This window comes from Astyanax mexicanus, chromosome 8, assembly GCF_023375975.1.
Source record: "Astyanax mexicanus isolate ESR-SI-001 chromosome 8, AstMex3_surface, whole genome shotgun sequence".
Classification (NCBI taxonomy): Eukaryota; Metazoa; Chordata; class Actinopteri; order Characiformes; family Acestrorhamphidae; genus Astyanax; species Astyanax mexicanus.
In genome coordinates, this window is record NC_064415.1 from 18,002,716 (window position 1) to 18,019,921 (window position 17,206).

A 17,206-nucleotide genomic window follows, 5' to 3' on the forward strand; every position below is an offset into this window, starting at 1 on the left:
TATTGCTTGTTTCAAACGTGTTATTTATAGTATTTCATCCCACACTTTTAAACTCTTGTCAAAAGGTGCAATATGAATAAATCTTATTATTATTATCAGGATTTTTGTCATTATTATTATTATGGTGGAAACAAATAAAAGTTTAAAAATAAATGAAGGTGAAATGAAGGTGGAACAAAAGGCTGGTTCACCTGTGCATGGTTTATAAATCGGTTTCTTTTTTTGGGTGCACACACTTTACTGTTTTTTGTGTGTATTCACTACTGAATGCTTCTTGACCCAGAAAAATGAAACACGGTCTATGGGTTGGGCACATTATGTAATCTATTGATGTGCTTTATGTGGTAAAAATGGAGGGGGCGGGGTTCTTCGCTCTACATTAGATATGAATGCCATATTTAATATTTATGATAGAATTCTGGATTTATTAACTGCACCCTAACTGTTATTGGGAGTAAGGCTTCTGGGTGGTTGAGATGTTGGCCAAGAAAAAAACAGCTCTATTATAGACAAGAAAAATACACAGCCATCTACAAAAACAAATCAGAATTTATTACAAGACAGAACTGAGTTTAACAATGTTAGGTGTTTCAGACAGAAGAGAAGTCTTCAGATTTTAATGATAGCTTTCCCTGTGTTCTCGCCCTGTAGCATCCCCATGAAGGCTGCAGGCATGTTTTCAAAGCCAGTGGTCACATGCTCTCTACATTTCAACTTCCCCTGCAATGTGAAAAGTCGGTAAAAACAGATTAGATCAGAAGCATGTGTTTCATTCCCCTATATACAGTGTAATCAGAAGCTGTATAACTGTATTCTATTCTCGAAAGAAGAAAGACGGCTACAATTAACCAACAAACCATCAGATGATCACATATCATGATGAACATCACAGCTGAGAGTGATATCTATTCACATTTACATAACCTTCGGGTGTTCAATTGCTTTTCTACAACTGTTTCACAAAGAAAATAAGCCCTGAACACTATATGCTATTAACACACTACATGAAGAAAAGAATTGGGACACTTGCTCACTCACTGTTTTGTGTGTGCTGTTATCAAAAACATCATATTAATAGTGCTGGCTGAATCTAAAGCTACGTTCACATTACCAAGCTGAAGTGACTCAAATCTGATTTTTTTTATTAGATTTGAGTCACTTTCATATGTGGTCCTAAATCGGATACATATCCGATCCACACATGCGACATTCATGCATTCATTCATCTTTTTGCTTTTATGCATGAGCTACATGATTCTCTCTCATACCCACATATCTCTTGGTGCAGCTGTGCAGCTATAGCTGTAAAAACAGCAAAAGCAAGACGTCTGGCCTTTTTTCTCCTCCTCGACCTGATCATGTGCTTCAGGCTAGCTGTTTGCTGTTTCTCCACTCCAGCAAAATATGCTCCACATACAGTATGAGCTGCTAACACATTCATTTCCCTTTATAAAGCTACGAGCCGTCTCTCAAATACAAAGTTTTTTTTGTTGTTTGTGAAGAAGGTGACATTTAAACAGGTATCACTGTGCGCATGTGAGGAGTATCAGGGACAGATTTGTTCACATTACACACAGACACAGCTCACTTACATATGTGAATGTGAACCGTCAATATGGCCAAATCCAATCTGAGAAAAAATTTGGATTTGAGCAAAGTGGCTTCTAATGTGAACGTAGATTATGTGTTGTAAAGAAAGCCAAGACTTGCCTCCTTCACCCAGGTCAGCATCCTCTTCAGAGACTCCTCATTCTTATGCTCCCATCGGCCCACCAGGAACCCCTCCATTTTTAACTGCTTAAAGATCATACTCAGGTGGGGATACGGACCTACAGCAAGGGAAACAGACTTTGTTGTTACCTTGATTTCCAAAACTTGTCTTTAGCCACTACTTGTTGCAGTAGGCAAGATAAACAGGATACATTTACCACAACAGAATATCAGCAAATTTAGCTGAAGTGTGCTGGTTTTCATGCCTTTGGGAAACTGATCCCTGGTGTAAATGTAACCTCTTTTCACTGCACCACATTCTGGTCTAAAGTAGAACATGCAGTCACTGATCAGGATTTAAAGGTAAAGGACAGACCTGTTTGAGGCTCTTTGTCATTGTACAGAGAAATCCCTCCACACACAGCAATCCTCCCAAACACTTTCATCTGGGGAAGAGCGGCGCTGAAGAAATCCCCACCAACCTGAGAAACATTTGGAAGCAGGATTATCAGGCAAGAGGTTTCCTCATATAAAACTTTATTTAGATAAAAGTTGAGTAACTCTGATGTTATCAGAGTTTAATGTGCATTATAAAAGACACACTAATTTATCCATATATATTCTCTTACATTCTCAAAGTAGCAGTCATATCCATCAGGTGAGGCCTGCTTCAGTGCTTCCTCCAGAGAAGACACCGTCTTGTAGTTAAAGACGTGGTCAAAGCCCAGTTCTTTCAGATAGGACACTTTAGCATCACTCCCAACTGAACCCACCACCTTACAGCCCTTCAGTTTAGCGATCTGACCGACTACAGTCCCCACAGCACCAGCAGCAGCATTCACCAGCACTGTCTCTCCAGATTTAATGGTCAACACCTCCTCTAAACCATACAGAGCGGTCAAGCTGGAGAACAAAGAAAGAAAAAAAAGGATGCACATGGTATATGACTTTGTATAATGTCTAAAAAGAATCCATTTAAATTTACCAACATGAATATGCATCTGGTAATCTGTTAATTTGCCTGATAATAAGGATATTTTTCAGTACTTAAACCCTTTTTACAATATTTAACATGATTATTTCTTACGTTTCATCCTTTAACCTTGATGACAAATTTTAAGGTAGCATGAAAACCTTTTTTTTTGTTGGTTTAATATTTTATTCAAACTTTGCAGAACTTAATTCAGTTAACATACCTTAAGATGCTCTGTCTAAGTAATGATATATATGCATTGTTTCAGTGTTCTGTGATGTGCTTACAAAAGCAATTTCCGTCACTTCTACATATTATTCCACATGGTTTTAGTGAAAACAACCACAGCACCTCAGTAATGAAGTGTCTGGTCACAAAGCTATTTCTTTGTCTTTTTAGAATGGGATGTCATAAACATGCCAACATGTGCACTTTTTAGGTGTCCCAGTAATTGTGCATGTAGTGTATGTATGAAATATGTATTCAATTGATTACATAAATCACATATCACATAGTTGTTTTTATATCAGTGATCACTGCTCTTTAAGATATAGGATATAGGATATTCCAGGTTATAAAAGTCATATTTGCTTTAATGTTTCAGACTTTGCATCTCTTATCATACTCATGAAGCATCATCACAATGATCTCAGCAAAAACTGCTGCATCATATCTACCTAAGAGTTTTTTCTTTCAGCTTTGAGTCAGAATTCATAGTCAAGCATCATGAAAAACTTTTTGTTGGTATTTTGGTTTTTGAACAATTAATCTGGTGAACTTTCTTCCCTTCTACATATTATTCTACTATAACTTGTGAATGATTTTAGTGAAAACAACTACAGCACCTCCGTCATGAAGTGTCTGGCCACGTAAAGTTTTTTCTTTGTCTTTTTAGAATAGGATGTCAAACATGCCAACAGGTGCACTTTTTAGGTGTCCCAGTAATTGTGCATGTAGTGTATGTATGAAATATGTATTCAATTTATCACATTATTTAGTTGATTTTTAAATCAATGACCACTGCACTTTAAGATATAGGATATAGGATATTCCAGGTTATAAAAAGTCATATTTGCTTTAATGTTTCAGACTTTGCATCTCTTATCATACTCATTAAGCATCATCACAATGATCTCAGCAAAAGCTGCTGCATCATATCTACCCAAGAGTTTTTTCTTTCTGCTTTGAGTCAGAATTCATAGTTAAGCACCATGAAAACTTTTTTGTTGTTATTTTGTTTTGTGAACAATTTATCTGGTGAACTTTCTTACCTTTCTACATATTATTCCACTATAATCTGCTCATGATTTTAATAAAAAGTGGAACTGTTTAGCAATTACAGCACCTCAGTCATGAAGGGTCTGGCTACGTAAAGTGTTTCTTTGTCATTTTAGAATGGGACGTAATAAAAATTGCACTTTTTAGGCATCCCAGTAATTGTGCATGTAGTGTATGTATGAAATATGTATTTAATTTATCACATTATTTAGTTGATTTTTAAATCAATGACCACTGTGCTTTAAGATATAGGATATAGGATATTCCAGGTTATAAAAGTCATATTTGCTTTAATGTTTCAGACTTTGCATCCCTTATCATACTCATTAAACTGCTGCATCATATCTACCCAAGAGTTTTTTCTTTCAGCTTTGAGTCAGAAAATGAATAGTCAAGCACCATGAAACCTTTTTGTTGGTATTATTTTTTTCAACAATTCATCTGGTGAACTTTCTTCCCTTCTACAAATTATTTCAATACAATCTGCAAGTGATTTTAATAAAAATGGAACTGTTTAGCAACTACATCACCTCAGTCATGAAGTGTTCTTTATCTTTTTAGAATGGGATCTCATAAACCTGCCAACAGGTGCACTTTTTAGGTGTCCCACTAATTGTCCATGTAGTCTATGTACGAAATGTATTTAAATGATCACATTATTTACTTATTTGTTTAAATCAATGACCACTGCACTTTGGATATACCAGGTTATATAAAGTCATATTTTATGACCCTTATCCTACTTATTAAGCATCATCACAATGATCTCAGCAGAAACTGCTGAATCATATCTACCCAAGAGTTTATTTTTCTTGAGTCAGAATTCCCTACCTTCATTTACACTGATCATAAAGTAGTTAGCAATGCTAACCCAACCTTTCAACAAGCTATAAGCTAACACAAAAGATCAGAGTGCTGTGGGACACCATTTACCTTATATTCATTGCCCTCAAAAAAGAAGATCTGAGTCTATGGTTTGAAGGAACTAAACTTAAACAGCATACACGTGTCTGTTCTCATCATTTTGTGGAGTGGACACTTTGTCATAAAGCCAAATTTAAGACAAAGGTGCTGTTGGTCTGTCGGAATATACAGCTCTGGAAAAAATTAAGAGACCACTTCAGTTTCTGAATCAGTTTCTCTGATTTTGCTATTTATATGTAATTGTTTGAGTAAAATGAACATTGTTTTAATCTATAAACTATGGACAGCATTTCTTCCAAATTCCAAATAAAAATATTGTCATTTAGAGCATTTATTTGCAGAAAATGAGAAATGGCTGAAATAGCAAAAAAAGATGCAGAGCTTCCAGACCTCAAATAATGCAAATAAAACAAGTTTATATTCATAAAGTTTAGAAATCAATATTTGGTGAAATTACCCTGGTTTTGTAATCACAGTTTTCATGCATCTTGACTCCACCATGCATGTTCTCCTCCACCAGTCTTACACACTGCTTTTGGATAACTTTATGCCACGCCTGGTGCAAAAATTCAAGCAGGTCAGCTTGGTTTGATGACTTGTGATCATCCATCTTCCTCTCGATTATATTCCAGAGGTTTTCATTTTGGTAAAATCAAAGAAACTCATCATTTTAAGTGATCTCTTATATTTTTTTCCCAGAGCTGTATATTAGCCTTAGTGTTGATTTAAGAGCATCACAAGCACCAGACACTTCCAGCTTCATGACTGAGCCTTTATTCTAGTGTCCCCTCCACAAAAAAACTTCATGTTCTAACTGAAAATATCATACAGCTTATTTTGTACCTTTTTACAGTCCAACAAACTTCACATCTACAAACTGGATGAAGATAAGGATTTTACCCTGGCATGCCAAGGCCTCCAAGAGCGAGTGAGAGAGGAATATCCTGAGGCCAGTCAGTCAGGACCCGAGTGAGACCAGTCCCATCCGAGACTGTGTGGGTCCTCCATCCGCATCGACCAACCACATGACACCCCACAGGAAATGCTGGATTTTTACTTAGAATCACTCTGGAGGAAAAAATCATACAGCACTAAAATACATGGAGATGCCATTGAATTTTAGCTTTATTTCAAAAGGTTTTTGAATAAATTTACTGCATTAACCATTAAGAAATAACCACCATTTTCAAACAGTCCCTACATTTCATCGGATTAAGAGAAAATTGAAAACAATACTTTTTAAATACAGAAATTCTACATAATTGCAACAAGACATGTAGAATACCTGGTGGCAAATCTTCTGAAGTCTTTAGGACAGGTTAATGTGAATTTTTTCAGCTTAATGTGAAATTTAATTTGGGGCCACACCCAAACACAATGTTATTGGTGAGACTGTTTCTGTAGCTATTATTGCAGTGCATATATTTGTGTTCTCTCTCTCTTTAATACACTACAATAACCTTAACTATTTAATAAGGCTTTCTCCCCTTACTTGGCCACTTGTGTTCCAATCATCACATCTCCTGGCTGCATTCGCACACGACTGTAGGGTCTGGGAAAAATTAGTAAAGAAAAAAAAAAGGCGATAAGAGGTAGATAACAAAATAGATTTATAATGTTTAACTAGTAATGACTCTGTAATAGTAACATGTAAGATAACAATACAGAAAGGCAGACATGACTGGTATTCTCATATAGAGTGACGTGAAAAAGTTAGGACACCCCTTAAAAAACACAGAAGTATATTTGAAAGTGAATGCCACAGTCTATGTACATACCTGTTTTACTCTCAAATACTAGACATACATCCATGTTTACTTTGTACATGTGAATCTTTTATGAATACTTGCTTTGTACACGGTCACTGTTAGAATCTTAGGACCTTAGCTACTGAACTGGGATCATACAATTTGTATCAGTACATGAAACTAATTCTGTATAGATCTGTAAATGTAAATCCTTATACAACTGAAAACAATCATTTCATGGCTGATGATAATCCAATGTTTGAAATTCTATGTATTTAAAATGTCTACAATGCATTACATTTATTACCTGCTAAATTACACTTTATCAGAATAATATTTGGGGGTCTAACTCCACACATTTCACAATGGTGTTTTATGACCTCTGTAAACAACCTGAAATCTGACTGGCTAGCACTTACCTCATGTAGGGATCCACACTCAGGAACACAGCTTCCACAAGCACTTCTGTAAAACAATCAATCAGTTATACACACTATCCAGAAAAAAATGTGCAGAAACATAAATATTTTTTCTCCACCTACCTCCATCTTTGGGTTCAGGGAGCTCTTCCTGCCTCAGCTCAAAGTCACTATCTTTAGGAAAACCCTCAAAGTGCTGCTTCAGGATCCAGGTCTTGGCTTGAACCATAGTGTTTAATCTGATGATGTAATACAGACATAAAGAGACACTATAATAAAGAATAATTGGGTAAATTGTTGCATACATGGGATTATGCATATGCAATTAGAAACCCATAAAAAAACATGCATCATGCATGCATACTTGAATAGCAGCAGGTAAATACACATATCCAATCATAACACAAAACCAAGAATACGTAGGTACATATACAGGAAACTATGTATATGTATATAATAATTAACAACCCTTAAAAAAGTCAATGTATATGCTTATAATCAGCAAATGTAAGTATAAAAAACATGTACTTGCACGCATATCAACAAGATCCTATCACTAAAGAAGACCTGCAGCAATTCTGCCTTTGTCTGATGGAAGGCCCAGATAGAAAGTAATTTGCGGAAAAGACCACCCAGCTTCTCTTAATCTCTTGATGCAACCCTCTCTAAGTTTGTGAACTGGGTAAATGTCTAGCAGCCAACAATCTCTCACTAAAAAGTACACAAATGCTCCTTCTGAGAGAAACAGAGAAGCTGAGAATTGTATCCAGCCATTCCAAACATTATGGAGAGAATGGAGATGAGTCATGGAGGGTGGGGATGTTCAGGCCAAGTTTGGGTCATTCATTTTCTTTCACTCTTTTCTTTTTCTTTTATGAGTGTAAATGGAATACCAGTTATAGTTCTTACTACATACTTAGTACTTGAATAGCATAGCTTATTAAAGAGTATGCATATGCTTAAACATAACCAATCAGAACACAGAACCATGAACATGTAGACACATGTTTAAGAAACCCTAATAATTAACAAACCTTAAAAAAAAACTTTATACCACTAAACTGCACTACTGTTTATACAGGTTTTGTTTACAATAGTACTGTCATTCCCTCTTTAATCACCCCCATAACTATTGCACTATTGTCTTGTGTCTCTTGTCTCTCGTATGTCTATATCTGTGACCTTGTTGGATTGTACATTAAGTGTCTTTTATCCTTTTATATTTAGATTTTTATCTTGCTTCACTTGTTGTAACTTTGGGAAAGAGAGTAACCGAATTGTAATCCTCTGTATGTTCTGTAAATATGCAGTATTGATAATAAAAACTACTTGACTTGAAGAAAAAAAAAGACCATGCATGTGCTTATAATAAGAAAGCCTTAATAAAACACCATGCATAAGCTTATAAACATAAAACCTTAAAAAAAGACCATGCATATGCTTAATAAAATACCATGCATATGCATTTAAAATCTGCCAATCTTAAAAACAAACAGGCATATGCTTACAAACAGCAAACTTTAATTAGACAATAAATATGCATATAAACCGGCAAACCTTAATAAAGGACCATGCATATGCTTATAAGCAGCAAACCTTAATAAAACAACATGCCTATACTTAATACAAGACCATGCATTTGCTAATAAATTAGTAAACTTTAATAATAAACATGCATATGCTTATAGTCAGCAAACAATAATAAATGACCATGCATATGCATGTACAAATGCTGAGTTGTCTAAAAGGCTGTAATAGGCAGTAATAAACACAAGCTAAAGCTGTAAAATATTTGTTAAGGGGAGTTTTATGGTGATCTGTGCTAAGGTGTTATATAACGGTGAACTGCTCGCTCAGACCCCGCTTATTTTCCCCAGCTGAGATACGGTTGAGTTAAATACCCACAACATCAGCCCAGAAACACAGGTTTCACATGTTGCCCATACAACAATGAATAATGCTGAACCCAATGAACCTGTTCTAAATGCACCTGTATCATTTATCTGTAAACTACAGCGCTGTTATTGTCTTACTTTGTCTGTAGCTGCAGCAGCTGAACACGAGCACCGCCACAATGTGGTTGAACAGACTTGTGTAAGGAGAAAACGCAACTGATTGGTTTCTTCTTTCGGGCTGTGCAATACTTTGCCTGCGCTGATTGGATCAAGACGATGTCAATTACGAGCAGTGCACCAATCACAGATTACAGCGCTGAGATGGCGCTCTTCTAATTGGTCAGAATCACTCTGTTCATTTCATAGGCATTCTTTTAGGTAGATTTCATATTTTAAAGAGTGTAATATTTTTAACATTTGTAGAAACAGAGCTAAACAAAGTTAAAAGCTAAAGGATCTAAAGTGAGAGTGTAAAAGCTTACAGCACCTGGTATTCCCAGGCGGTCTCCCATCCAAGTACTAACCAGGCCCGACCCTGCTTAGCTTCCGAGATCAGACGAGATCGGGCGTTCTCAGGGTGGTATGGCCGTAAGCGAAAGCAGAGCTTCCAGTAGGCCTATTTATGAGTCAAAACTAAAATATAACCCAAAAGAACCCATCTGCCACAGACCCTTTAAAACGTGTTTAAAGTTTCTTACAGCACTTTCTCAGTCATTTTGACTCATGAAGTCCTTAGATATAATAAACTGAACATCCAGAGAGCATTACTACATGACAGTGTGTGAATCTATGTTAATCTGACCTTATTTACAGAATGTAGGAGTGCTGGGTTAGTGCTGGAGATATTTATTTTTGCTACAGCTCTGTTTCAACTATTTAAACATTAAAACGCTTTTATTTTTAAGTTCCATGGAACTGGTTCTGACCTGATTTCTAAAACATGGTAAATTATGAGTTATGAAATTGTTGTTGTGCTATTAGTGTTACCTCAGGATTTTAACCTTTACAGTCATGTGCCAAAATAAAAAAAACATGAATTAAATCACTAAATTTATCTTATTAAATTTTGAACTTGGTATCAATATTCAAAAATGGGTCTTATGAGTGAAGATTTAGTTTTTGTAAGTCAATATAATGCTTCAAATTATGTCTTAATATAAATGCACACTTAAATACAAAAAGTGTACATGAAATAAAAGAAGAAAATAATAATACTCAGAATTAAAGTAAGTTAAGTTGAACTCAAACCGGTCTGTAGATGGTAGAACTCATCTAAGAGACGCTTAGAGCATGGGGAAGGTATTTTACTAATATGAGGTGCTTATTCCTGGTCATGAAGCTCTACCAAGCCTCTACCACCCTTTCCTGAATTTCACACACCTGATCCGGATGATTAAGGCCTTCAGGGACACGTGATGAACATTGTAGACTCTTCAGCGTGGTTGAACCTGTTGTAGAAAAGAAAATGAAAGGTGGGCTACCCCCACCTCTTGTCCGGGGTACAACTCCCCTACGTGTTCGTTTGATAGAGAGTCGTAGACAGGTGGAGTGAAGTTGAAAGCAAACCAAGTATTTATTACTGAATTCAGGAGAACCAATACATACAAGACAGTTAACAGCCTTCCCAGTAGAAGTTCCGACCCCCCTCTGATCTGACTCCATGTTTATACCCCAAATGACGTGAAACCTGCTGATGAGGCGTTGCTAAAATCATTTCATGTGTTAGTGTTCAAGTTTCACAGGTCTGACCGGACCACTAATGTTTGGCCTTGATTGTGTCCAGCCGGACAGTGTGGTATTGTTTTAAGAATTGACTGGGTCCAGTCAGACAGTGTGACATTGTTCCAGTAATTAGACAGTGCCGCCCTCCCTATGTGCGCGCGTCCTCCCGCTTTGGTAGGTGAAGGACTTTGCACGCACAGAGAGAAAGGCCACACTGTTCGTCCTGAAGCCTCCTTTGTATCAATTTAGTTCATCCCGAGTGCACTAGCTGATGATTGATGGTCGTTAGTCAAAGACATGCAGTAAACGAAATGCTTCAAGCATGAGCTACACCAGTCTCACAATAGGTCTCATATGTTATATGTTAATGTGTTAGTGGCGCGTGGTTAGACCGCCATACAATAGACCCTATATGTTAGTAAACGCCTTATGTATCGTGTGGGTTAATTTGTTACAATAGAGTCTGTGTCAGTCACATGCCTGATCAAACAATGTTTTATTATATATGTAAAGAATATACTGTGATTATTGGTTAATCTTCTATATAAATGCGTGTAAAATACACTGTGAGTAAAAATGATCAAATGTAAGGTGAGTATTGGTTAATGCATATAAAATACAAGGTTTCACACAATGATTATGTAATTATAGATACTAAGATAAGTAATCATAACTGAAAGATATTTGTCAATACACTCAAGGTAAAATAAACAGTTACTCTTCAAACCCCAGGACCAGGAATGAGCAGCCCCCCTGTACTGCTCCATCACAAGTATTAAAGCTTTAAAGCAAAAAAAGGATCATTAAGTTTTTTTTAAGGCTAAAACGTATAAGGTTAGGGTGAAAAAGCTTACAGCACCTGGTATTCCCAGGCGGTCTCCCATCCAAGTACTAACCAGGCCCGACCCTGCTTAGCTTCCGAGATCAGACGAGATCGGGCGTTCTCAGGGTGGTATGGCCGTAAGCGAAAGCAGAGCTCCAAGTAAACCTATTTATGAGTCAGCCACTGCAACGCGTCGTTTTCTTCCACGTTTATTTATAAAATCTACAGTAAAATAAAAATTAAATATATGAAATACTGGGTTTGATCTCATGTTTATCAACTGACACAGCCCCGGTTCTGGACCCCTTTGCTTTTTTTAAACCTGAAAACTAAATTGTACAAATAAAAAAAAACATTGTTTATGGGATATTCTTCCCAGGAAATAAATGAAAAAAATGTAAAATTATGGAAATGCCTAAAACAAGGACATTCCTGTATACGTACAGCTATCTGTGAAAGCAGAGCACCTAACGTTAGTAAACCTATTTAATTCAACCAAAGAAGTAAGTGACTCTTCTCCCAGTTTTTGTTTATGTCAAAAGTAAAACAGCTAACTTATACAGGCAAATTGATCTTGCACAAATAAAAGGCTTTTTAACAACGAAAATAAAAAAAGAATAATTCTAATGTTTTCTGAGGCAATGTAGTGAAAGCATTATGTCTAAAAATGGCTTAATACAAAAATAACCAATACTCAAAAACGCTAACCTACTAAATAAATAAATAAAATCATAAATACATGTACACTTAAATACACGGAGTATACATGAAATAAAAGAAGAGAATAATACTCTGAATTAAAGTAACTCAAACCGGCCTGTAGATGGTAGTACACATCTAAGAGACGCTGAGAGCATGGGAAAGGTCTCTCACTAACATGAGTTCAGGAATGAGTGTTAATTCCTGGTCATGAAGCTCTACTGAAGCTCCATCACCCTTTCTTGAATTTCACACACCTGATCCGGAAGATTAAGGACTTCAAGGACACGTGATAAACAATGTAGACCCATGTGAGGTAAATCTGAAATCGTCAGCGTGGTGGTAGAACCCCAGGACCAGGAATGAACACCCCCCTGATCCATCAAAAGTACTCTTCCTATTTATTTTTTTTGTGTAATTATCTATTTTATTGTGTAATTTTTATTATATATTTTATTTTATATTATCTATTTTAACAACAGCTCTTGGGTGTAAACTTGTTCGTGAGATCACGATTTCGTTCCACCTTATGTACCACATGTGATGCGAAATAAATAAAGTATCATTGAATCCTTGAACCTTAAATCCTTGAATTAAAGTGCTTTAAAGTAAGTTTTATTTCTCTGCATTGTTTTACCAATCTACAGTGATCATTTTATTTTAATGAGCGAAGCTTTCAATCTCTTGTAAAAAAATAAAATAGGTCGAAAAAAGTAGCACGGAGTTAAAAACTAAAGGATCTAAAGTGAGAGTGTAAAAGCTTACAGCACCTGGTATTCCCAGGCGGTCTCCCATCCAAGTACTAACCAGGCCCGACCCTGCTTAGCTTCCGAGATCAGACGAGATCGGGCGTTCTCAGGGTGGTATGGCCGTAAGCGAAAGCAACTCTTCCAGTAAGCCTATTTATAATTTAATCACAGAAGTGATTATTTTCTCAGATATTTATTGCTTATATCAAAAGTAACACAGCTGCACAGGTTAATAAATTGGCCTTGTACAATTAAAATTATTTTTAAATTACCGTCAGAAACACAGAAATAATCATAAAAAAACTTTAATGTTTTCTGAGTCAATTTAGGGGAAGTTTCAGATTATGTTTAACAATTGCTTAATACAAAAATAAACTCAAAAAGGTTATCCTACTAAATAAATAAACAAATAAAATCATTAATACATGCACACTTAAATACACAAAGTATACATTAAATAAAGAAGAGCGCTTTTGGAGAACTGGGCCCAGCTCAGTAGGTAGCGGTAATGCACACCGCCTCTACAGCAGAGCCAGTTTATGAGAGCTTACCCGCCTACTGTGTCCCCCGTTATATCAGAAAATTACTGCTACCACTAGAGGGAGCCCGCGAGGGAGTCCTCAATGAATGGGAGTGAATAGGGCTAAACGGCTGTAAAGTTTAATAGTAAAATAACTAATAGTAACTACTTGTCCAGGATCCTCATTTAATTTTAGAAAGTATAAAAAACTATTTTACTAAAAACAAACAAAGAAAACATATCTGTATATTTTATTTTTCTAAATAAAAGATGCAGCCATTACTGCTACTGAGTTGAACTGATTCTGCACATACCAGAGCCAGAGCATGTTTAAAAGGTTTATAACTAGAGGTGTCTAATAATGAAGTACAATACTTCATTACCTTACCCAAGTAGATATAGTTACTTATCTTCACTTTCCTGGAGTAATTATTTTTCAGACGAATTTTTATTTCTACTTCCTACCTTTTTACACAGTTGTGTGTACTTTCTACTCCTTACATTTTAAAAATAGCCTCATTACTCCTATTTAAATTCAGCTTGTTTTTATTCTGGCTTCTCATCATTCAAAAAAAGAAAATCAGATAAATTGTTCCATCCAGATAGAGTGAATCTGATTGTGGTTGGATAAGGAGTATAAACGTTTATGAGAGATCCATCACTTTAAAGATGATCTGTGTCTGAGACTCAACTCCTTAAAACAGGGAGCTTAGTCCATCCAAATCTTTCAACATTACCATTTCAATATAACAATATAAGAAAAGTCTTTATGGCTTTTAGAAATATGTGTTTTGGGGAGGGGGGTAGTGCACTATAGGCCCTTGTGGCACAGCCTAAGCTTTTATCTTTGATGGCATTTTTCCCCTTTTATTACTTTTACTTTTATACTGTAAGTAGTTCTGAAACCAGTATTTTTACTCTTTTACTTGAGTTGGTAATTACACTTCTACAGAAGTATGTAAAACCCTAGTATCTATACTTCTACCTGAGTAATGAATGGGAATACTTTTGCATACCTGTCAAGTCTCCCGTTTTGGCCGGGAAACTACCGTATTTTACTCCTCTTTCCCGCCGTCCTCCCGTATTAGTATTTTCCCGTAAATTTCCCGTATTATACTAATTAATAATATATATAGGCCACAGGCGACAATGCACTGACCGCTGTGTGTCTCTTAACCAATCGTGGTGCCGGTTCAAGGAGAAAGTCCCGCCTTTCAGGAGAAACAGCCAATCAGCTTGCTGGTTTTGCGGAGAGCTGTTTAGTGTGGGGGAAGCCCCGCCCCTCCCCTCGCTGTGAGTTCAGGCAGCTAGTCGGAGCAGCTGTCGTTAAAACTAATCTGGATATACGGAGATTTTTCTAAAAGAAAGGTAACTAACCATGTAAACTGTGATGAGATTGTTTCTGATAGCTGGTTAAAAAGACTCTTCTCTGAATCAAAACATAAATTAAACCCATTGTGTGTTTAATAAAATCCAGCTTGTGACTCAGTTAGCTTAACTTTAGAATTAGCTAGATAGATATTCAGGGTTTGAGAAAAATCTACATATATATATATATATATATATATATATATATATATATATATATATATATATATATATATATATATATATATATATAATGCCCTGCCCTGATGTGCCTGATCAGCCAATAACTATAATTTCCAAACTCTATTTGTTCAGGGCTAGTTTTAGGGTTTGTTAGAATTTGTTTAAATCTCAAGTATTGTGGTGTAATGTATTATTTAGAAGGGGTAGAAGAGATGGTTGAGCTGGAGAGAGAGAAAATGTGAAGAGGGCTGAAATTAACTGAACTGATCAGGAGTGGACTGAACGATAGAAAGAAGTATTAATGAAAGATTAGTAATTGTGTAGGCCCCTTAGGACTATTATTTACTTATGGAATATATCTGATCCATGTCCTTCTTGTAAATTTGTGCACCCTTCAATTTCATATATATATATATATATATATATATATATATATATATATATATATATATATATATATATATATATATATATATATATATAAATATAAAGCACAAGCCCTCGGTTGGGCTGTTGGGGCGGCGGAAAAAAATCCCTTATTTTTAAGTCCAAAACTTGACAGGTATGCTTTTGGCACTTCTGCTAACCACTTGTCGACTATATTCCTTTGATTTCAGAGAGTATTATAAAGAATTTTCTTAAAGAAAGAAAATATATCTTAAATGTTTATTTTATTTTTTCTACAGCAATCAAGTTTTGGTATGTTAGCTAGCATTACTACTACTGTGATGAGGAAATTAGAACTTTTATTATTATTATTATTATTATTATTATTATTATTATTATTATTATTATTATAAAAAAAAAATAAACATTTTAAACACTGCTTTTGCTCAATTGCTCTATATGAACCTATTCACTTTTTACTCAGTCGGGAGCCTCCTCTGGTGGTGTGATAAACTGGGAGGAGATTGTGTTAAAGTGGATTTTCTCCCCTCTAGAGGTTCTTTGTCATTAGATGGAGGAAGAAGAAGATGACGTAGCCGGTTGGGCGCCCTTTTTGTTTTAGTAGTTTTGCAGTTTTAAGGAGTAGCTGGTCTGTTAGTCCGCCCGTATCATTATTTATACCGGTAACAGGTAAGCGTTTATTTTTATTTTGAGCTAATTGTGTTTCTGTGCTAAATTATTTTACAGTAATTTTACGCTAATAGAGGGCTAGTCAGTGTTGTCTGAGTTTTGAGGCGTTAGCGTTAGCTTACTGAGTTGCTAACAAACCGCTAGTTAAGCCATTAAACGTTATGTCGCTAGGTAACTAGTTAGCGTTAGCCAACCTAACTAGCGTTTTCTTAGCTAAGGCTAACTTGTCTAAACAAGGATTAAAATGTCTAGCGTCAGTTTATGTTATAATGTAAGTGTTTACTAGCTGTCTACTTACATTCCTCACATGTTTTCCTCAAAAGAAACATGCTGAAGATTTGCTTCGTGTTTTAAACACAAGTAAAATTTCTCCTCATAACTAATATTTGTACCGCGGGTCGCTAACTAGCTAACGTTAACTGACATTAGGCAGTTTTTAATCTTAAATATGATTCGCAAACGTTACTAGCTGATCTAAATGGCTGTTTAGATAAGTAATTAGTTAACATCTAACTACTTTACATATTTAGTTAGCTAGGTTAACTTTATTAATTAACTAATTTAGTTACTTAACGATATCTAGTTAATGTTTGTTTGTTTAACACATAGCTCTGGAAAAAATAAGATACCACTTCAGTTTCTGAATTAATTTCTCTGATTTTGCTGTTAATAGGTATATGTTTGAGTAAAAAGAACATTATTGTTTTATTCTACAAACTACGGACAACATTTCTCCCAAATTCCGAATAAAAATATTGTCATTTAGAGCACTTATTTGCAAAAATAAACGAGGTATGGATGAAATAACAAAAAAGGTGCAGAGCCTTCAGACCTTAAATAATGCAAAGAAAACAAGTTCATATTCATAAAGTTTTAAGAGTTCAGAAATCAATATTTGGTGGAATAACCCTCTTTTAATCACAGTTTTCATGAATTTTGGCATCCTCCACCAGTCTTACTCACTGCTTTTGGATTAATTTATGCCTCTCCTGGTGCAAAAATTCAAGCAGTTCAGCTTGGTTTGATGGCTTGTGATCATCCATCTTCCTCTTTATTATATTCCAGAGGTTTTCAATTTGGTACAATCAAAGAAACTCATTATTTTAAGTGGTCTCTTA

The 17,206-nt window shown here is 35.6% G+C and overlaps 2 protein-coding genes and 3 non-coding genes across 10 annotated transcripts in view; 1 reads left to right on the forward strand and 4 right to left on the reverse strand.

Annotated features, from left to right (window-relative positions):
• Positions 1 to 531: 531 nt before the first annotated feature.
• ptgr1.1 (prostaglandin reductase 1, tandem duplicate 1) lies at positions 532 to 9,190 on the reverse strand. The gene is made up of 9 exons (XM_007233796.3): positions 9,086 to 9,190; positions 7,176 to 7,291; positions 7,053 to 7,098; positions 6,378 to 6,437; positions 5,786 to 5,953; positions 2,340 to 2,613; positions 2,087 to 2,192; positions 1,711 to 1,829; positions 532 to 720 (listed from the first exon to the last, which is right to left on the reverse strand). Exons 2-9 carry the CDS (start codon positions 7,279 to 7,281, stop codon positions 610 to 612), a joined length of 990 nt encoding a protein of 329 aa, XP_007233858.3. The 5' UTR covers positions 7,282 to 7,291; positions 9,086 to 9,190; the 3' UTR covers positions 532 to 609.
• Positions 9,191 to 9,422: 232 nt separating this feature from the next.
• Positions 9,423 to 9,541, reverse strand: LOC125804047 (5S ribosomal RNA). Its single transcript, XR_007440547.1, has one exon. It is a non-coding gene; the product is annotated as a 5S ribosomal RNA (ribosomal RNA).
• A 1,975-nt stretch (positions 9,542 to 11,516) lies between these two features.
• Positions 11,517 to 11,635, reverse strand: LOC125804068 (5S ribosomal RNA). Its single transcript, XR_007440568.1, has one exon. It is a non-coding gene; the product is annotated as a 5S ribosomal RNA (ribosomal RNA).
• A 1,314-nt stretch (positions 11,636 to 12,949) lies between these two features.
• On the reverse strand, positions 12,950 to 13,068 carry LOC125804079 (5S ribosomal RNA). Its single transcript, XR_007440578.1, has one exon. It is a non-coding gene; the product is annotated as a 5S ribosomal RNA (ribosomal RNA).
• A 2,799-nt stretch (positions 13,069 to 15,867) lies between these two features.
• The window catches only part of LOC103041990 (DNA polymerase nu), a 96,659-nt gene continuing 95,320 nt past the window's right edge, over positions 15,868 to 17,206 (forward strand). For 2 of the 6 annotated variants that reach the window (XR_002651059.2, XM_022678479.2), the window contains exon 1: positions 15,868 to 16,088. The gene's annotated coding sequence lies outside the window, so the exon portion shown is untranslated. The remainder of the gene's footprint in view (positions 16,089 to 17,206) is intronic. The other 4 variants (XM_022678475.2, XM_022678478.2, XM_022678481.2 and 1 more) reach the window with 3 other exon arrangements.